The 22,794-nt window shown below is 45.9% G+C and overlaps 1 protein-coding gene across 1 annotated transcript; it reads right to left on the reverse strand.

Annotated features, from left to right (window-relative positions):
- Positions 1-1,494: 1,494 nt before the first annotated feature.
- On the reverse strand, positions 1,495-21,050 carry LOC142766021 (uncharacterized). Its single transcript, XM_075867833.1, has 5 exons — positions 20,709-21,050; positions 3,628-4,065; positions 3,220-3,270; positions 2,812-3,027; positions 1,495-1,548 (listed from the first exon to the last, which is right to left on the reverse strand). The coding sequence occupies exons 1-5, from the start codon at positions 21,048-21,050 to the stop codon at positions 1,495-1,497; spliced, it is 1,101 nt and encodes a 366-aa protein (XP_075723948.1).
- Between the last annotated feature and the right edge of the window lie 1,744 nt (positions 21,051-22,794).

Here is a 22,794-nt window from a genome sequence, read left to right on the forward strand (position 1 = left end):
TGGTCTCACACTTAAACTACCGAATCAGTTAAAAGAGGGTGCTGCACGTCAACTCGTACCTAAGTAGGTGAAGGAGAAGTGGTACTGGAACTAATGAAACTTTCATTTCATATTACTAATGTTGATTCCTCATCATTTATTGCCCTGGACGCACAGTCGGCTGTACGCTAGCGCCCGCTTACCCATGAACGTCGGCGTCGGGCTTTTGTTTGTCTGAGCCAGGGAAGTGACAACGAAACGTCAGCGCTTGTGTTAGGCCGAGATATACAGAAGATAGAGGCTGGAGCGAAACACGAGCAAGCGCATGCGCTTAATCTTGCGTCCGAGTCTTTCGACCACAGGGTCCGAAGCGAGACACAAGCCGAGTGGGGCAACAAAGGCCGGTGACGACGTATGTACCTTTGACTCAGACAAACACAAGACCCCGTTAGCAGCCATTGGCATGTACATTGAGCACTATCAGACAAGAAAGGGTTACTACGTTATACTCGCTGGACAAAACCTCTTCGGTTTTAGAAAGGTTTAGTGAGCATTGGGCCGCAGTGCCATGAATACAGTGAACTAGCGTATAACATGAACTCGAGGTGGTTAAAGGTGGGATAGAAAACATGCATTTGTTTGTATTTGCCACCACTCGAATAAGGACTGTTTATATTTCTATTCTTTTATTCACACTTCTGGCAGTTCCTGTTTGACTATGGTACCCGTGTAAGATAACACGTGATGTTGGAAGTTTCTGAGTACTGTACTTGCGGTATGTTTCTGCTTTGCTGCCATGGTGGCACGACCAAGTCAGGCTTTTGCTTAGCCTTTAGTCGTGTCCCCCAAGGCAATCTTGTTCAATTTTGCCTTGAATAAAAGCAAACCAACCAACCAACCAACCAACCAATGTAGACACGAAGCGCAAGCCGTAAGAAAGTGTGCGTGTGCCACCTCTTGTTTAGTCCTTGGAATGTCCGCTGGATGGCGGTGCATATGCGGATTTTCTGAAGAAAAGTTGTGAGATGGTCATACTTGGAGTGTTGAATAGATGGACGAACGGACACACAGGCAAATGCATAGACGGACTCACGGATAGCTGCACCGACGGATGGACGCATGGACAGACGCAGTGGCGGATGCATGGACGAATGCAAGGACGAACGCACGAAAAGACGCACGCACGGATGAGTGAATGGATGCACGGACAGTCACACAGACGGACGCATGGACGGACGGAAGCATGAACGAATGGATGGACTCATGCTTCGCCCCACTCTCCATCAGTCACTCCGTGGATATGCTACCATTTTTTCAGAAGAAAAGCAGGTTTTGTCTGGGGCTATGTCCGTCCCTCGGCGACCGTCTGCTCCCTCACTGCTTACGCCCCAAGTGTCACCCTCTCCTCGTGTGAGCATGAGGAATTGAGGTGGAGGAGGTGGCCGAGTTCTGGTTCCGCTTCGTTTCTCCTCTCCCATATATATCGCTGTGCTGGTGATACAATGCTGCGCACGTTCAATCCAGTGCACTCTCGTAGCAGTGCTGGGTGTTCACTTTGCTGTACCCACACTGTAACAAAAACAAATTGGAAGGCAGTAACATGTGCAGTACACAACATATACACAACTTCACACAAAAATTAAGCATACACGTGAGCATACAAATGAAAATAATAAACGGAAACACAAGTGAACACCATCCCAGCTTCGCATTCCCATTGGGTTTCCTTTAGTGGGAGAAGGTGCAATTTCTTTTAGTTGACATTACGTTCACATTAAGTTTCCAATGAAAACACGCAAACGCTGCGCGGCCTTCTTATGCACCGTCCACAACGCCAGAAGTAATAAGGGTGGCTCAAAGAAGCGGTCTCTTTCATCTCTGCAGATTTTCGTAGGGGTGCTGTACACAAGCGCACAAATCAAAGCATAAGTTCGGCATTGCTCGCCTAGCGAGTCTGAGTGCGTGGGCGCTCCTCCACAAAAGAAGCAGCTACACATTGAACAGAAATTCGACTCCCCGATGCGATGTAGGCCTTCCTTTATTAAACTTATGCGTCTTGTCGAACATTTGAACATTTTACAATGTTCGGTGGGTCTCTGATGGGCGATCAATTCAGAAAAAAAACTGCTCGTACCGAAGGCGTTCTTCCGCACATAACTGCACTCCTGGGTGATTGTGGAACGAGTATTCGGAAGGTCAAATCGTTCGTTATTGAACGAAGCACAAGGTTGTTTTTTCTCCTGAGGAGGAAGAAAGTTTAAGCGGAAAGACAGGGAGGTTGGCCAGTTCTTAGACCGGCTGGTTACCCTGTGCTGGGGAATGGGGTGAGGGGAATGAAAGATGTTAAAAAGAAATGTTGCGAAGAGAAAGAGAAATTACAAAAAAAAATTGCGACAGAGGAAAGGCAACATCAAAGAGCATAAGACACTAAAGTCTGTCTCTGAGGCCAGTTGACCGCAAAAAGCGCAGTAAAGCTTTTAAAGCCTTCTGAGCTGAGGATTGGCTCGGCCAATGACCCAGAATTCTTTGTTCCGACAATGGCCGATCGTCTAGTCTACCTAGAGCTGCAGTGAGTTCTTGTCTTTGCGCGTTGAAATGGGTGTACTCACACAGAAGGTGCGCGATGGTTTCTTCGCAACTGCAGTAAGTGCATGTAGGAGAGCTGGCCATCCCAATGAGATAAGAGTATGTGTTTGTGAAGGCCACTCCAAGCCACTGGCGGCATAGAAGAGTCTCCTCAGCTCGAGATATCCTTGGGGAAAGACGAAGCAGCAGATCGGGATCCAAGTTATGCAGGCGCGCGTTTGTGAAATCTGTTGAGTTCGACTGTACCAGTGTGAGGTCACGTGCAAGCGAACGAAGTCTTGTAGCTGCATCGGTTCTTGAGAACGGGATGGCTGTGTATTGGGTACCATCGTGTGCAGACCTAGCGGCCTCATCTGCGTGGTCATTGCCATATATACCGCAATGACGTGGTATCCACTGATACACTATGCTGTGCTGTTTTTCGATTGCTTGGTGATGGAGAATCCTTATTTCAGCTGCTAACTGTTCATTAGGTCCATGGCGAAAGGGTGACATAAGACATTGAAGAGATGCCTTCGAGTCCGAGAAGACAGACGAAATTCCCGAAGGTTCTTTCACTATAAATTCCAGAGCTGCACGTATGGCCGCAAGTTCTGCAGCTGTCGACGATGTCAAATGTGATGTCATGAATTTAATTGTGATGTGCCTCGCGGGAATAACCACCGCCCCTGCAGAGCTTACTGAAGACACCGAGCCATCCGTGTAAATGTGAAGGCGTCCGTTGTGCTTCTCTTGCAAGAAAAGTAATGTGGTCTGTTTCAGGGCTAGATGCGACGACTTTTTCTTATTTTGGATGCCAGGAATTGTAAGAAGGGCTTTGAGTGGGTGTAGGCACCATAATGGTATCGGTGGCTGTGCTGCATGCGTGAAGTGCAATGGAAGCACTGCGCAATGCTGAGCTACAGTTGCGCTGAACGCTGAGTGGGGCTTAGAAGTTCGAAGTGAGGCGAGGTGATGAGATGGAAGCCAAGCGAAATGTCTTATGTGCATTCTTAAAGCGTCTACGCGGATGTATGCGTTGACTGGATAATCACGCGCAATGATGACTGTCGCTGCTGTAGACGCGCATCTCGGGAGACCAAGGCATATTCTCAGGGCTTGGGCTTGAATCGACTGGAGGACGCGCAAGTTTGTTCTTCTGATCCCGCAAAGCACGGGTAAGCTGTATCGCATATAACCGAGGAACAGAACAGTGTAGCGTTGGAGCAATGCTCGTACCGATGCACCCCACGTTTTTCCAGCAAGAAACCTCAGTACGTGGGAGATCATGGTGAGTTTAGTTTTCACGTGGGCGCTGTGGGGGCTCCAGGAGAGGTCGCGATCAACTATGACTCCGAGGAATCGGTTGGGCTTCACGTAGTTGATCGTGTGTCCGTTGATTTTATTAACATATGGGCTCATAGTCTTATGCGTGAATGCTGTAAGCGAGCATTTCTCTGATGACAGCTCTAGTCCCCGTTCTTCCAGGTACTTTGTCGCTATTGTAGCCGCTCTCTGAAGCTGGGCACGCAAATGAAGGCGTGTTACGCCTGACGCCCAGATGCAGATGTCATCTGCATATATTGATAGATAGACAGCTTCTGGAAGTGCGTCAACCAGGCCGAGTAGCGCTAGATTGAAAAGAGTGGGGCTAAGAACACCACCTTGAGGCAAACCACGACGATTGCAATGGTGCGTTGTTGTGCCATTCTCCGTCTGTACAAAAAAAGTTGTGCCTTTCAGATAGCTGTGGATTCATTGGTAAACCCGACCCCCTAATCCAACATTTTCCATGACATCCAGAATAGCTTCATGTGATACGTTATCGTTTGCACCTTTCACGTCCAAGAACAATGCCGCACATAAACGTTTCAGTCTTTTTTGATGCTGAACAGATGAGACCAGGTCTATAACGTTATCAATTGCGGACCGCCCACGCCGAAAGCCCGTCATAGCATGAGGGTATACCGCGTGGTGCTCCAAGTACCACTCTAGGCGAGTCAAAATTATCCTCTCCATCACTTAACCGAAACAGCTGGTAAGCGCGATGGGGCGATAAGATGTCAAGTGCAGAGGAGATTTACCTGGTTTAAGCACAGGGACTAGGCGGCTGGATTTCAATGAATGAGGGATAAATCCGCTGCTCCACGAGTCGTTGTACACGGATAGAAGGGCCCGTCGAGCTGCTTCTCCGAGGTTGCAAAGAGCCATGTGCGTGATCCCATCCGGACCAGGCGATGAAGATCGTTTGCATGCCGTCAAAGCCGCTTGTAGTTCCTCTAGAGAGAAAAAGGTGTCCATTCTTGAATCTCTGGAAACTGGAGCGTTTTATAGGTGGCGCGTGGTGCACGCGGACGCATGACCGGCAACTTTCATGCAGAAATCTTCTGCTACTTCAATTTCGGTACGGCATTGGTGGAGAGAAAGGCACTTGAAGGGGCGATGTTGATGTGGCGATGTTCGTAGGCCACGGACAATCCTCCATGTCTGTGTCAAAGGCTTTTGTGGATCCAAAGATTCGCACAGATATTTCCAGCGAAAGGATTGAAGTGAAATAACTCGCCGCTAAATTTTTTTCTGTAGACGCCTTGTCTCCCTCAAGTCGTGAATGGACTTAGTGCGTCTATATCTTCTTTCTGCGCGACGACGTATCGCTCTGAGCCGTTCCAATTCCGCTTGATGTTGACAATATTATGAAGTATGTTGAAGAGGATAGGTCGCTTCTTGAGTAGCACCTCTAATCATATCCTCGAGGGTGTCAAGAGGAGGCGCTTTAATTTCTTGACACCTCTTTTCCGTCAGTGACCTGAACTTTGTCCAGCCGGTGCGAGTCGAAGTGTCGTAGTTTGGCGATTTTTTCAGGCCCTTGATCTTCAAATAAGTTGGTAGGTGGTCGCTTCCAGGAGTTTCATAGTCTGCGAACCACTTGATTTTTCTATTTAGGCTTCGTGACACAATTGTCAAGTCAAGGCAGCTGCTGTATGTCGTTCCCCGTAGAAACGTTGGACTTCCATCGTTTACACAAAGCAGCTGCTCCTCCAAAGCAAAGGAGAATACTTGCCTTCCGCGACTGTCTCTCTTCTGACTTTCCCATAGTGGGTTTTAAGCGTTGAAATTTCCGGTGATGATCCATGGTCCAGGTGTGGCTGTTAACAGTGCACGCAGTCTTTCAGGTTCAAAACGGTTTGAAGGTGATATATATGCGCCTACAAGCGTGAAATTGAGGTCTCTACGTTTAACTGTCAAGCAGACATACTGGTTGTCATCGTGAGGTGCTACACGGTGCTCGATATAGGTAAGGTCGCATCTGATACATACAATGACTTTACTCTGTTCGTTGCAGGTAGCGGACTTGAAGGCTTCGTACCTGGATAGTCGTATTGCATTATGTAGCCTTGGCTCACAGATAACAATAATTGGAAACTGGTTTTTCAACACAAACTGTCGGATATCAGAAATGCGGGGCTTGAGGCCTCGGGCATTCCACTGAAATATCGAAGCTCCTTTGACCTCTTTACGAAAGGCTTGCAGAGGCGGAGCCATGGTGCCTTTCTAGACTTGATAGCACCGGCATCAGCGCATCCACTAACTGAAGTGCACTCTTTGCAGCCACACTGTCAATGCTAGTGAGAAGCATACGAATGGTATTCATAAGGGTCTTTACCATGGCTACGATTTCTTTGTCGCGACTATCAACGCATTCTCGTTCCGAAGTGATTGTAGACGAGCGACGCGGTGGCTCAAACGGTGGGTCTATCGTTGGCAGCGCTGGCCATGCTTCAGGCGAGCCAGTGATGCTCTTGTCTTGCTTGGAAGATTTGTTGTCGGCGTGTCTGGACGCTTGAGGTGGTATGCGGGTGGTCATTTGGTGAGGTTCAATCCTTGCTTGGGTCTCCTCAGGGGTTTCCGGCGACGAGACCGCCGGTGTCGTACTTGGGCAGCGGCCTGCCTGTGAGTTGAGCCATCCCGGACCAGTTGCCTCAACACTTGCATTTCCTTTTTCATGATTGGGCAATCTTTTGACGATGCTTCGTGAGGGCCATGACAGTTCGGACATTTTCGAAGTTCTGCCTGGCAAGCGTCTGCGCTATGTGATTCTGAGCATAGCGAGCACACAGCCAGGTTTGTACAAACAGCACTGACATGTCCCAATCTATAACATTTCCGGCATTGAAGGGGATTCGGTACAAAGGGTCGCACTGTGTGTCGAAAATGGCCGACCTTGACTTGCGGTGGAAGGCTGTCACCCTTGAACCTGAGCTTCACGCAGCGTGATTTGCCAAGGCGACGAGCTTGCAGTATAGTAAGTTCTGCAGACACCGGTTTGATGAGAGCAGCAAAGTCACTTTCGCTGATGGAAATGTCGACGTCGTAAATGACGCCTGCCGTAGAGTCGTGGCCATCAGGTATATATGAGCGAACATTGATGTTATCCAACATCTTGACGTTGCTCAGCACTTCCAATGTGCTTCGTTGAGTGACGTCTACGGCGAGGATATTCTTACGGCCATTGATCCGCACGTCCGCGATCTCTCCCTGGGCGAGTTCCTCAAGAAACCTAGACGTGACTTGACGATTGAGCCGGTTGAGACTATGAGCCGCATCGACCGGCACAAACAGAATTGTGTATATTGTGGGCTCTCGCGTCGTCGTCACATTCTTACTTGTTGTTGGAGACGGCATCACTAGTCTTCTTTTTTGCTGCCGCCTTGTCACAGGTACGAAGTCGCCTTCATCGGAGCTTTCGTCGCTGGCCGTAGAGTAAATCAGCGTGTCTTCGCTGTCGGCATCACTCGGGTGGCCCGTACACTTTTTCGTGGTAGCTGCGGACAACGTCGATGGTTGCGATGGAAGCCCAGGCGAATCCACGTCCATCGCCGCAGTCACTGGAACGGTGTCTTCCACGGTGTCGCAGAAGAACTTTGAAAAACTACAGATAGTGACAGCAGTGTTCTACGCCAGAATCACTTCGTCGTCGTCCTTCTAGGGGTTTCCTTTTTTTTGGACTGTTTATTGTGCTTAGGGCGCTTAATTTTCTGAATAAGTAGGAATGTACGCGTCATCTCTGGCCTGCTTTTTATATCCACAATAGCAACGTGACAATTGCAAGCAACATATATGTGCTGGTCGCCAAATTTAAGGTCATCGAGAACCACTTAAAAGCGTTTGATGAGAACCGCGTTATGAAGTAGCTTCATAGCGACGTGAAACTTAATAACGAAGTGTTAATAAAAACAGCAACACGGTGGAATATTAAGATGCGCTGTCGGCTAATATGACTATTTTCTTTAACGTTGGCGTGTGTCCTCTCAGCGGGATCTTTTTGTGAAATTCTTTGCCGACTCAAACTCATTTATGGTCTATTTCAACATAGTTCAAACATGTATGATTTCTATACGTTTAGTACTTTTGTAATTCCTTATTCTTATCCGCGCCATTAAAATTGAGTGAAAATAGAAAGCTCAATCACTCGATCCGCCTAACTGAATCGTTAGAAAATTGGCAGATCCCATGTACGTTGGTAACAAATGATATGTGAAGCATGAATGAGGGCGGTCACTATGTCACTTTAAAATGAGTACTACGTTACGAGGTGGACGTTATTTATGCCCTACATGACTTTTATGCCATTATTATTATGTTTAAATGTGTCATTTACCTTCGTCGTCAGTTCACGTCACGTAATACAAAATTTTGTATATGTGGAGCTAGCAAAGCGGCCGCGAACACGCTATGAGCTTGTAAACATGTTTCACATGACGTGCATATCAAGATTATCATGTTTAGACGTGTCGTTTACCTCCGTCATCAAGTAACGTCACCTGATACCAACTTTAGTATATGTGGAGGTAGCTAAATGGCCGCCAGCACGCTATGAGCGTTGCATGTATTCATGTTTCAGATGACACGCATATAGAGATTATTCTGTTTCGATGTGTCATTTACCTTCTTCATCTATTCACGTCACATGACACCAAATTTCGTTTATGTGGTGCTACCAAAACAGCCGCGAGCACGCTATGAGCGTAGCATGTTGCCATGTTTTACATGACACGCATATCATGATTATCTTGTTCGCCCGTGTCATTTACTTTCGTCGCCTATTAACCTCACAAGATACTGCATTCGGTATATGTGTACCTAGTGAAACGGCTGCGAGTGCGCTGAGAGCGTAGCATATAGTCATGTTTTACATAACACGGATCTCAAGAATAATATAATTGAACGTGTCAATCATCCTTGTTGTCCATTTACGTCAAGTAATAAGAAATGTGATACATGTGGAGCTAGGTTAACGGCCGTGAGCACTTCATGAGCGCAGCATGTAGTCATATCTTAAATTACACTCATGTCATGAATATCAAGTTTGCATCAGTCATATAAATTCGTAATTCATGGACGTCACGTAACACCAAATTTTGTGTATGTGAAACTAGCAAAACGGCCGCGAGTGCACCATGAGCGTGGCCTGTAGTCATGATAAGCCATAGCATGAAAATCATGACGTTCGTATCAAGATGTCTACGTCATAGTCTGTCTCTTATGTTTGCAATGCAGTCATGTCATACCGTACCACTTTTGCAAAATCTCTTGTGAACGAAACCGCCGTAAGAGCAGCAATACCATGAAATGTAAATGATCACATTCATGACATACACGTCATAAATTTCATGTTATTACTTGTGAAGTATATATATATATATATATATATATATATATATATATATATATATATATATATATATATATATATATATATATATATATATATATATATATATATATATATATATATACGCTCATTGTCGCCAAAGCTCGCTAAGAAATGCACCGCATTTAATAACTCCACCATTTCGACAGTCCGAGACCCTTGACTCATCTGAACAGATTAAAGTACTTGATTAAATGCGAGGAGTTTCGGAATGAAGAATGCTTTCTTCCATTCAATGTCTTATTAGTAGCGCCACCTGTGCCCGAGAGCTAATGTCTACCTTCAGTAAAAAATTCTTATGCCTTGTGGCACTGTTTTGAGCTCACCTGCCGGATATTGCGTTCAAAGAGCGGGACACTCTAATGTCGCAATTGTACATGACTGTCTTTAATGGCATTTTTTTTCAAAAAGAAGTGAATCTCACAGATGTTATCGACCACTGGCGTGCTTCTTTTTTTGTTCCTATACTCAACCAATGGCGTAGCCAAATAGTGGCACGCTGCGCACGCCCCCCTCCCTCGGGCCACCATTTTCTTTGCCATTGCATACAAAACCCAAAATAATGAAACTAGACCCCATCTGCCTGCCCGGTCTCACCCTCAGATAAAGATGTCCCCCTCCCGAAAAAATCTGTCTATGGCTCGCTATACGAGACCTTTTGGGAGAGACGAGTTTGTGAGAAAAATGTCGCTTTTGACGCTGAATACTGCCGTGATGCAGCCACATGGTGGTCGGTCTCTGCGTTTCTTGGTGTTAGGTGAACGGGTGAAAACATACGTACTCACTTTGCATCCACGTGAGTAAGTGAACGTACTTATTCCTATCTAGCAAAGTGTTTGAACACATAATTTCAAAAGTGTTTATATCTAGAGAAGTGTTTGAACACATAATTACAAGACACATACTCGCATTTCTGAATCAGAACACTCCGCTGTACCATTACCCACATGGCTTCAGGACAGGGTTATCAACCGTCACCCAGTTATTAGAAACACTTCATGATTTTGCGAGTGCTATAGATATAACTCAAAAGGTTGATGTGATAAGAGTGGATTTCGCGAAAGCGTGTGATAAAGTATCCCATGTCCATTTAGTCGTCAAATTACGTCACACAGGAATGAATTAACTCGTAATAAAATGGATTGAAGCTTATTTAACACATCGTACGCAGGTAGTGAAACCGGATGGTCACTTATCACAACCCTTGGTGGTAGGTGGTACTTTCGGGAGTGCCCAAGGTTCTGTGTTGGGACCACTATTATTTGTCCTGAACATCAATGATATCAATAGTGTGGCAGAAGAGGGGGTTCATGTTAAACTATTCGCAGATGACTGCTTAATCTATGGCGCAATTACCAAACAAGACAACCAAATCAAAATTCAGAACTCTTTGCAAAGCTTAAATAACTGATATAGGAAATAGAAAATGGCAATAAATTATTCTAAATCTACATTTACATACATCAGCAAAAAGAAAACAATCGATTCCTTTGTGTACAGCATTGGTGAACACTTGTTGATAAATACGACCCAGTTCAAGTACCTTGGGGTAACAATTACTCAAAAATTAACATGGATTGAGCATAGAGATAACGTTTGCACAAAAGCCTATCAAAAGTTATATTTATTGAGGTAGGAGCTGTAGGATTCATCGTGCGACGTAAAACATACTGCATACAACACCTTCATTAGGACAGTACTGGAATATTCATCCGTTGTTTGGAGTGTCCGTCAACTTACTCTTAAGGAGAAGCTAGAAAGAATACAGAGACCACCGGCGCCCTTTATTTGTTCAACGTACCGAATGAAGGAATCAGTCACGCTGATGTTACGGAGATGCAACCTAGATCCTCTTCAACTACATAGAAATAAATATAGGCTGATAGTATTGTTTCAAATAATGCATGATCAACTGAAGATAGATAAGCTCAAATATTTACATTTTCCAGACGTGCAAGCAGCCAGCGTCACTCCCGGACTTATGCTCAGGACCACAGTAGAGTAACACTATGCCATATAACCGAAAGGCGTTTCTGATGTATGACTGCAAATCGTAGGAAGATTCGAGGCGGGTTAAATTTATCAGTATGAAGGCTCCTTTACGAAATACAGCGTCATGAAAGCGTGGCCTTGTCCGCTAAGAATGTCCACAGTCACAAAGTGTCTTCGTATTTATTGAGAAGTATCACTTCTATTACCGTTTTCGATAAACTGAGCAGTCTTGTTTTTGATGCCCGGGTGGGCCAGCACAATTTGGACGTCGCCTTTGGATTTCTCAGGCTACATAGCGATAAAAGCAAAAAAAAGAACGATGTTGTTGAGGGCGCAACATTTCAGCAGTTTGGGACTGTAAGCACAAAAATTCAAGGCGCTATGTTTACACACGATGTAATAAAGCGTTCAGATACATGTGTTCTGCACATGATGTCCCCCCTGTACAAAATAAAAGTTTAGTTATGACGGTTTCTCGTTCCATTTTACAACAACGGGTGGATAACTAATGACCCCTGGTGGGCAATTTCCTGTGATTTTATATAATATTACCTGATGATCAGTTCCCTCACTTCATTGATATCAATCGCGCACCCCCTATAACAGTCATGCTTTTCCCACTTCACTGAACACAACAATAAAGGCCGTTGGGCTAGTACATGCTTGGTCCTTGCGATACGAAATGGGCGAGGCCATCAAGAACGCCTAGCAGTGACATAGCCAGAGGGTGCCCCCTCCCCACTATTTTTGGGCCGTAGCATACAAAGCATCATACCACACGTGACCTGATTTTCTTGCCCTGCCCATACCTTCTACAGGTCAAGGTGGTGCGTCTTATCGCCACCGGGAAAAAATTAATCCGCCTATAAGCCCCTGGCTGCTAGCCGCTATAACTTGGCTTGTCGTGTCTGACGAGGTGACGCATAGCCTTCGACCTCAGGAAGTATTTTTTAGTGGAGCAGCCCTCGTGTCGTCACCTTCTTCGCCCTCGTCCCTACACTCATGTAAGTCAAAATGAACAATCACCATTTAGCCCAAGTTTCTCTTCTTGTTAAGCATCTCTAACTTTTGGTGGTCGTCGTGTGAGTGTCCCTTTTGTGGACGAGTGCATTGAGCATAATCATCGTTGGAGTAAGTTTCACTAAATTTTAGTGATCAGCCTCCAGTAGTGCGTACTAGACGTCTTTCCAAGAGGGCCGCCACTTTGCCCTTTAACAGTGGAAAAAAGTGCTTAGATAACTAAATATGCACGTACATAAGTTTAACAATAAAATTGTTATAAAAATACGGACCTGAGTAAACCACGCTTGAGAAGGTCGTCAAACAGCCAGGCTGCAGTTTCGCGCTGACTTGTCGCTTGTGTGAGTACGCACTATGTTTCTCGTAAAACAACTTCGAATTGAGCAAGCTGGAGGTCAGTCTGTTGACCTGTACACTATGCCGGCCCAGCCGAAAATGAAAACACCCCTGTATCATTTTTAGTTTGTACCTTCTTTTGTTTTTGTTCTTTCGTTCGCGGTCATTTTTTGTTTTGTCATTGACAAGGTTGGTGATCATTGACAGGATTGGTGTTTTTGTGGCAAGCGCTCTATATATAGCCAAAGTGCACCAATGCAGAGTTAGCATAGATTCAACGAATTACCTCGTATATCTTTAGCGTCAAGGCACACTCGAAAAGGGTCTGAAAAGCTTCTGTAAAGAGCGTGCGAAATTTACGAATACTCTTTGTGAAACTATGCCGAGTAGCGAACAGAAATCTTATATCTTTGAGCATAACGTAGCCAGCTTTCTTAATTTTGCAGGCTTCCTTCTCCCACTACTACAGCGAAGCCAAATCTTTCCGCTAAATGGCGTAGGCATTTCTAGAAAACATTTAATACTGAGCAAAGCAGTGAATTAAACGACCATATAAGGTACTGCATGACTGATGCACCCATACAAGCAAGTCGTTGACAGCACATGAAAGAACTAGCCATTTACAGTACCATGACTCAGTCAGTTGCCACCACACGGTTAATTTATTTGATGGAATGAATACACCGCTGGATGCTCCAGTGCCTAGACAAGTTAAAATATTCGCTTCACACGCAATCAAGCATTCCACAGCATTGAGAGGCGGTATCATAATACCTAGTTCATGCGGACGTGCTGCGTCTCCGTGATATGTAACGTTACACATTATTTCGCATCCTCTCTTGGGATTGCCAGTGCGTGAAACGGGAGGTATTTCTAATTCTCTTTGTATTGTGTTATTTCTTTTGTTGATTGATCTTAATGAAGGCGAAAAGGCTTGTAATTTTTTTTGTGTTTACTTGAAGTATTATTTATTCGCGTACAGTAAACTATTTTCGTAAAACTCACCAGTATTGCTTCTCAACGTTTTTATCACACCCTCTGTTTTATCTACCTTTGTTGTATCTACGTCTGTTCTGCCTCAGTGCATGCTTCCGTTAGGAATGAACGAAGCCGCTCAAGTTTTTCACTCTGGACAGCCACCTTTTTGCCGCACCATGTTTTCTTTCTTACTCTTGTTCTTGACCTTCTTCACCTTCTCTTGTGGCTCATACCCGAGACTGTGGTGTATTGGCCGAAAATTGAGTGGTCTTGTGAAACCCTATGGAGTTTTAGAGTAATACAGGCTATAGAATAAAAGAACTATTCGCCATTTTCTTAGAATCAGACTATCGGTAGATAGCCTGTCGTGACCGCCCTAATATAGCAGAATAAAAGTAACGGGTATATTGCATGGTAGCTGCTTTCCTCTAAAGAACTTCAATCTCGCCATCCTCTAGAATGTCTCAATACTCAATCAAGAGGAAACATACACGCGCAAATTAAAAAGTAAGGGGAAAGCTTCTTCATTCCGATCGGCATTTCAGTCTTTCTGCCACTGCGTATCGGTGAGGTGGCATTTTGTGCTTGTCAGCGGTTTCCCCTGCCGCTATACGCAAGGGCCACCACTACCGTATCTACGCATCCATTCATCTTGCGTTGGCAAATATGTCACACATTCTTTCTTCAAGACGCATTCCTCTGTACCCCCGAAACACAGCTTTCTCCTTGTGTACGTCTAGCACAAACTTTTTGTTCACGGTTTCTTTCTCTTCCTCGTGTATCTGGGCACGCTTCCATTTATCATTTGAGAAATATTTACTTTACTTGAGAAACCACAGTAAAAGATTGGGAGACCCTAAAGCTTCCCCTCTATAGGAGTTGAACGCGCTAGCGACATTCTATACCTAGTGCGTATTCCGCACACTTAAGTGGGTGAAACAATTTCGAATTTGCTACGCACCCACTATACATGACCTTCAGCGAATATACGCCTTTTTTAGTGTGGCACCAGCTTTTAGCCTTGGAGCCATTATGATAATTACATATTCTGACACCTGTTGGCAATAAATGCTTGTACCATGCATTACTACTGCAATATATTATGTCGCATATATTGTAAAGCATGTATACAGGGAGAGAGAGAGAGAGAAAGAAAGAGAGAGAGAGATAAATAGAGAGGAAAGGCAGGGAGGTTAACCAGGCTTGGTTCGGTTGGCTACCCTACACTTGGAGTGGGGAAAAGGGAGAATAATAGAAAGGAAAGAGATAGAAAAGAAGAGGAGTAAAAAAGAGAAGCATGAATAGTCAGCTCGAGACTACACAGCACAGTCTCACACAGTTCTTTCACAAGTGGTCGTGAAGTCTGGTGGTCCTTAAAAAGTACAAGAGGGCTTTCGTGGCTTTGCGCGTATGGGAAGCCGTCGGCCAAGGTCCCAAAATCTTCTCTTCTCTAAGCGGCCGTGAATCCAGCTGACAGAGCTTGGCTTCCATAATATGTCGTTCGGTCTGGTATGCTGGGCAATGACATAGAATGTGCTCAAGCGTTTCCTCGCAGGCGCAGATGTTGCATGCCGAAGTGCTCGTCATTCCAAGGAGACGAGAGTACGCATTTGTAAATGCCACGCCCAACCTCATGCGACACAGTAAAGTTTCAGCGCATCGTGGGAGCCCGCACGGCAAACGAAGTTGCAAGTTTGGGCCGATCGAATACAGGTGCGTGTTGGAGAAACCCGGTGTATTCCATTGTAGGAGAGTTATACGGCGGGCAAGTGATTGTAGTCGTCTTGCAGCGTCCGTTCTCAAGAGTGGTATGGGCGTACGCAGGTCTTGGTTATGAGCCGATCGAGCCGCTTCATCCGCGCCGTCATTGCCGACAATTCCGCAATGACTCGGCAACCACTGAAATACAATATCGTGACCTTACTTGAGCGCTTCGTGGTAGTCGTGTCTTATCTGATATACGAATTGTTCGTGTAACCCGTGCTGCATAGCAAACCGTAGTGTCTGTAAGGCTGACCTCGATTCAGCCCATGGCCCATTGGTTAGGTTGCTGCCGAAGAATGTACTTTACTGCACCTTGAAGCACTGCGAGCTCTGCTGCTGTCGACGTCGTGGTGTGAGAGAACTTGTATTGAAGCAACGCATTATCAGATGGAAAACCACTGCTCGTGTAGAGCTGTTGGAATTAGTGGAGCCATCGGCGTAAACATGTATGCGGTCGAAGTACCTTTCGTCCAACAGTCGAAGAGTCAATGCTTCAGGGCTAGCGGTGACATGCGTGCCTTTTTAACGATTCCGGCAACTGATAAGCGCACGTCAGGCTGACGGATACTCTATAACACAGCTGCCGGATGTGTCACATGTTTGAAGCCAGACGGCAATATGTCCTGATGTTTTGTCACAATACCCCAGAATGAATTAATGGGGCCTCCACGCTGTCAAAGACGCTAAATGATGTGACGGTAGCCGTGATAAATTCCGAATGTGCGCTCTCAGCGTCTCGACAATGATATGCGCTGTGACCGGCTGTTTTTATGCGATGACAATAGTTGCCACTGTTAATTAGCATCTTGGAAGGCCAAGACATGTCCGTAGTGGTTGTGCTTGTATGCTTTGTAGTGCACGAATGTTAGTCTTGCACGTGTTGGACAGGACAGGAAGGCTGTACCGGAGAATTTCGAGAAAGAGGGCTGTATAAAACTGCAACATAGAGGGCTCGAATGGGCCCCATGATTTTCTGGCAACGAACTTGAATAAATTCTCACTCTCAATGAGCTTTTTCTTCAGGTATGCGACATGTGGGCTCCAGGTTAGGTCACGATCTACGATGGCACCTAAGAATCTATGACTGCTCTTATATGCAATTGCTCTGCCATCGATGCACAATGGGTAAAAAGACATCGGTTTGCGTGTAAACGCCACCACTGCGCATTTTTCTGTGGCGATAGTCAACCCTTGCTGGCGAAGGTATGCCGATGTCATCATTGCCGCTTTCTGTATCCTTGCGCGCACTTGAGGCCGTGTCACGCCGGACGCCTAAATGCAGATATCATCAGCGTCGAACTGTCGATACTGAGGCATTCTTGACTGAAGACCTCTGGCGTTCCACTGATTTATGGAAGCACGTTTGACTTTTTCTCGAAAAGACTGATGTGGTCTATGGTGCGCCATCTTGTTACTGAAGTCCAGCGAAAATTGGTTTTAGTGTGTCCAAGACTTGCAGTGCGCATTTAGCGCAGGCATCTGTAGACTAGCCAATAGAGTAAGAATAACACTCATGAACGACCTCAATACAGAGAAAACTTGTACCTCTTGGGTGGATAGACTGCCTGCTGGGGGCATATCCGTTGTTGACTGTCGATGTTGAGGTTCCGTAGGCACATGTACCCGCGGTAAAGCGGGCCAGTCGGAGCCAGATGTTCACTGTTGCGCCACAGTGTCTTCCGGCACCTCTGGACGTACACCACTTGGTGGCGGAGGCGGGTGAGGTCACTGTGGTGGTGGTGGTGGTGGCAGTGGCGGTGTAAGTGAAGGCACTTTCGGCACAGGACTGCTTTTTCTTTTCTTCGAGCACCACCGTCGACGGGAACGCTGTCGTTGAACAACCGTTACCACTTCCTTTCGTGAGGATCCGTATTTCACCATTTGTCTCAGAATGCTCCTCTCCTTCTTGAGTACTGGGTAGTTTTTGGATGAGGTCTCATGGTTCGCGTTGCAGTTGCTGCCTTTTAGGAGAGTTGCTTAGCAAGCTTCTCCTTTCTGGGGTCTGGAGCAACGTGGGCATGCTTGCTTGTTGATACACACAGCACTAACATGACCCAGTTTCAGACAGCTGTGGCACTGTAGTGGCGTTGGGATGTAAGGTCGGACAACGTGACGAAAATGACCAAACTTTACATGTTATGGCACGCGATCACCTCTGAAGGTCCACTTGATGCAACGGGATTTGCCAAGCCGGTATACTTGCAATGTGTTCGTTGCCTCAGTAGCTGGCTTTATCAGCACAGGAAGGTCTGCGTTTGGTATGAAAATGTCAACGTCATAAATGGCGCCCGTCGTCGTGTCACTATCCTGTGGATTGTAGGCACTGAGATTGATGCCTCCAAGCTCCGAGACAGTTCGCAAGGTATGTAGTGCAGCCGGGTGCTCAACGTCTATGGCCTAGATATTCTTCCGTGGGTTGAGCCTAATATCCTTTATCTCATTGGGCACGATAGCCTAGATACGCGCTGATATCACTTGCTTGTTCATATTTTTCAGGTTGATCGAAGAGTCGACAGAAACAAAATGTATGGTATGGTGTTCAGAACTGCATGCTGCCTTCACGGTGGAGACGCTAGCTGGCGAAGACGCGCCGACCATTCTCCTTTTAGCTTTACGCTTTAGCTTTACGCTTTTAGCTTTACAGAACGCGTGTGTCTGCGAAGCGTGAAAGCTTCTTTCACTGAATTTCTAAGCAGGGGAAGTTGTTTTCCCTGTTTTCACAAGCAAAGGCACCGCCGTGTGGTAGAACATTCGCTTGCCACGCAAACGACCCGTCTTCGATCCCCACTTGGACTTAAACAAATTATGTTTGGTCCCCTCTCTGATCCAAGGTTATTTCATTCGCATCGTTCTCGTTTTTTTTTTTGGTCACACAGAAAATGATGATTTTTCGCTCACAACCAACGACGCCGACGCCGACGCTGACACCGACGTCAATACCAGAATTTCTGTTAAACTTGTTCTTTAATGCTCTCGCGTAAAAAAGTTAGGCGATTCCATCCTGATGCTACTATATCCGCCTCGTACTGCGAAGTACACAGACGTAGCGTGTTCACACTAAACAGGTCGGCTTCGGTCGGAAAGCAAAAAAGTAAAAAAAAGCACGGACAAAGTAGCCCATGGAAACTTCGATTGCGCTTTTTTCTGTGTTTCAGCGTACGCAGATATTCCAACATTTGCGTAAAACCTTCAGGTGGGCTTTTGATTTTGAAGATATTTGTTTATACCGGGGCTCAAACACGCGATCAGCGGACCGCACACAGGTGGTCTCGGCCAACACCTGACACTGCTCGTTCGATGCGCTTTTTGTTTCTTTTTGATTATGTGCTTGAGCCTTTGACCCATAAAACGCAGTATGCCGCACCAGTTAGTAACTCGGAAGGCAAGAACAACGGACTGGTTTCTCTTCGAATATCTCAAGCTCGACGAGGTAACTTCCTGGTGGCTTATGCTTGTACAAGGTCATGTTGCTCACCACCAGAAAGGATTGTCCAGGCAAGTCAAATGTGTGAGGGCAGGGTCTCCTGCTTTTCCATCTCCGCCATCCCAAGCAGTCAATTTCAGGGATGGCGAATAATATCGGTAGTGCTGCTGTTAACTGTGGCAAGTGAAGGCACAATCTCGTAAATATGAGAGATGGGGGGGGGGGGGGTTGAACGTCGGTTACTGATTCAAAATCCGCGAAGTGGACAGATTCGCATGTTGCATCAGCGAGAAGTGACAACAGGAGTGGCGGGACAGAAGGAGCTGTCCATCTTCATTCCTGTGGTGCCCGAACGGGTCGCGGTCACCACTTTTCCCAATTGTACCGGCCGCGCCGGACCCACTTTATTCTTATTTCTGGCAGCTGCCACACGTTCCCCATAGTTTCACTTTTGTGTAACTGCGCTTCGAGAACGACTGGAAGCTTTCTTTCTCCCATCGTTTTTTTTTCCTCCGGTGCCGCAATTTCTTGCTTATACTTCTTTTCGTTCACTGCGAAACGTGTGAGTGCGGGGATAATGAATATTTCTCCACTTATATTATCCCTATAGAGTTAGCTGAGCAGCGGAAAGTCATCGGCAGCCCTGCGCACAGAGATTTTGGGTGCAGTATAGAAAAAAAAAGACTTCTAGCGAAAAGTTGACTTAGCCCAATGTGTCAAGTAAATGGTTGGAACAGCCGCGCTAAAAGTCCAAGAACAATTTGTAACTTCAATCTTTCCACTGGTTAAGGAAAAAGCGTACGGGCCTAGGTCCGCTGACTTTGCAGCCGGCACGAAGAAGTGTAACGTTGTCTTGCTGGGCGAGTTGGTACAGTACTATCATAAATGTCGCGCGAAAAACTTGGACTCAGACAAGGTGCGCACGCAAGCGGCGGTATTAATTCAGATTTATTGAGCAACACAAGCGAACATACACTCGGGAAACTAGACGCGTGCTGACGAAACATAAAAAAAAGTTTTTTAGGGATTGGTCATTCAGACACTTCTTCTTGTGTTTTGTCAGCGCGTGTCTCGTTGCTGAAGTATATACGGCGTACTCCTGAACAAACATGCGTCAGTTGATAGTCAGGGCTGTATACGAGTGCTCCTTTATGTGTGCGCATTTTGTGCGCTAAACTGCAAGATGGGAGAAGCAGATGTGGAATAACCAACAACAGCTGCTTTCGTAGAAAGACGAGGGATTGTATCTAGCTTCATTACGGCTAATACTGTTCTATAGTCTGTGAGGAACGCACAATGAACAGGGAACTTCGAACGTCACAAGATTAAAAGCAATAGGAGGAACTTTGCACTCAGGAGATTCCGTGCAGTTCGTTGCACTAAATAAAATGCCCACAGACGCTCAACGACATCTATCTTCGATTTTACGGACCCTGGCGATGATGTGGCTTCAGTTGTCGCCATTCTTCCGGCCAACAATTATGCTGGTGCAGTGACAGGTCAAAAAAAAAGATGATGGAGATGGCACGCAGAAACTATAATGAAAAAGAAGTCTGGAGGCTTTCACAAGTTCATTGTCGATACCAAATCAAAAGTTATTGTATGTCATTGGAAGGACAATAGCATGGTTATCGCGATCTCTAATGATCAGGGGCTTGAACTGCAGCAAATAGTGAAAAGATACTCTAGAAAAAAGCGATTCAAGGTTAACGTGTAGAAGCCTTTTTTTTATTTCCAAACAGAATGCGAACCGACGGGATAAAAATATTGCAAAGAGAGAGAGAAAAGCCTTTATTCACGGTATCCTGCGTGGCGTAGGTGCCGGCCTCGCAGGGCGCAGTCTACTTTTCTATTGTTATAGTCCGTGCAGTCCTAAAAACAGTGGACCAAGAACTCGAGAGATGAACCTGACCCGACAGAGAATACTTGGCTTCTCACGCCCCGCGCTTGCGGGTCACGGATTCTCGTTCTCCTATGCCTGGCCAGGGCCCGCTCGAGCCGCTGGATTGCCCATTTCTGAAATTTGCAGTCCACCGAGCGGATCCACCGCTCTATCCGCGCTGGCAGTTCTAGGCGGCTGGTGCTGTCGTCGGCAACAGTTACTCCACCATGAAATTTCCCAGCCCTGCCGCACACGTCACCATCGGCGCCACCGCACGAACCACCGTCCTGTACCGCTGCACAGTCACACCTCACTATGTGCCCTAGTGTCGCCAGTTCTTGTTCGCATATACTGCCCACCGGGCTTGCGAACTTCTCGATACCTATTTGGCGCGCCATTGCCGGGGTTAATGCGCAGTTCACTGGTAGGTGACGAAGCAACACCGATTCCGCTAGGGAGAATTCTCGATTCAGGGCCGGGTATTCTCTTCTTCTCTGTGCCTCCTGAGTATCGCGCAGTAGTCGATTAGGGGTTCGGGGTCTTGTTCATCGCCGACCCCCGCGTGGATGCTCTCGCTGTCGTCCCGGCACCTGAGTACCACGCTGTTATGAGATGTATGAAGTGGTAGTCACTACTGCCAATGTATCTTTTTGATGCGTGTGTGAACAACGCATTGCATTTGTACGAAAAAGGAACAGACAAAATGAACGTGAAAATGTTTCGAAGGGCCGTAGTATTGTTGTATTACAGACATATGGCTCCAAGTCATTGTGCGGAAGAAGCCACCTATCTCCGCTGGAAATGCAAAGCTGATTTGGCCGCACTGACCACTTTGTGATCTCCCAAGAAAAGCAAACGAGGTGTGCTCATAGGCATGAGAAGACCACCACACGTTGTAAAAAAAGGTGAAATCTTAGTGTATGCAAAGTTGTTTCAAATCACACTGTTCAACCAGGTGAGTTGTGCAGCACGCGGCATGCGTTCCAAATTGACACAACGCATCACCTCATATGTAGAACGGTGTGAAAACTGTTATAAAAAATTGCTTGTTGTTAAAAGTTTTGTTTTCTTTTCTGAGACCTCAACAGCTATTATTTCGGAAAAAAATAGAATGGGTTTGTTATTTTCCCAAAGTTCAAGCGTATATGGGTTTATCACATGTTAACAATAAAGAAGATGTGACTGCCACTCTCAGACCCCTAAGTTTTGCATTAGGTTCGCTTTGTTTCTATTTTATCTTCGTCTTCTTGTGTCTCTGTCCTTAGAACACAACATATAAATATATCTTCTTCAATATACTGTTCAGTATATTTTCTTTCGTCTTTTTTTGAAACTACTGTGCGTTGATAAAGTTGCTGAGGTTGCTCTAGAACGTCTGAGGGGATTTCAGCTTAAGGGCCACTGCATCTAGGAGTTGTTAAGGTATTTTTAAAGAACTCGTCTGATATATTAGGAGAATATTGCTTGGTTCTGTTTAGAAAAAAATTATTTACAGCATGTACAGAACACAAAGGCTTCATACCATTCCAGTAACAGGGCATATACACCTCGGCACATCTATATTTCACGATTGACATCACTAAGTTACAGTGAAGACATTTGCTCTAATATACATGACAATTTTGGCATATATGTACACAAGAACTCAATGCGATATTATGATAAAATGGTATAACGATACAATAGATGCAATGAAACACGATATGTAACAAATGAAATCATATAAAACAACTCAACGGGCGCTGCTTAGCACCAAGCCGGTTGAAAAGTTAGTTGTATCCTTTCGTGTTCCACCTTGACGAAAGGGCACGACCAATGCCGCAGAAACTCTTGCTCCCCGTGGAAGAAAAGCTCCTCGGAGAGAAACGCGAGGAATGCTCGTCTCATTCTCCCCAGTATCGGCCACAAAGCACGCCTGCGGCAATTGGCAGCTACGGCCTCGCATCGGTTTCTCCAAAGGCTGAACAGCCCCGCTACTATTAACAGAGGGGAGAAGCGGCTACGCGGAAATCGGCCGTTGGACACGAAAGTTCGCACACCCTTTCCCCGAAAACCAGCATTAACCACACGCCAAAAAAGGCGGGAAACCACACATTCAAACGTCGCATGTCGATTGGTCTCTACCATGACGCAGTTAGGGCA

This window comes from Rhipicephalus microplus, chromosome 6, assembly GCF_043290135.1.
Source record: "Rhipicephalus microplus isolate Deutch F79 chromosome 6, USDA_Rmic, whole genome shotgun sequence".
Lineage (NCBI taxonomy): Eukaryota > Metazoa > Arthropoda > Arachnida > Ixodida > Ixodidae > Rhipicephalus > Rhipicephalus microplus.

Excerpts from the sequence above, each read along its gene's own strand:
- LOC142766021 (XM_075867833.1), bottom strand. The coding sequence starts at position 21,050 with ATGGCGCGCCAAATAGGTATCGAGAAGTTCGCAAGCCCGGTGGGCAGT. Across the intron at positions 4,066-20,708 it reads GTGACCCGCAAGCGCGGGGC|CTTCAGAGAGCGGCTACAAT; the intron begins GTGAGAAGCCAA and ends TTGCGTGCCCAG. Across the intron at positions 3,028-3,219 it reads CTGCAGGGGCGGTGGTTATT|TTAGCAGCTGAAATAAGGAT; the intron begins CCCGCGAGGCAC and ends CCTAATGAACAG.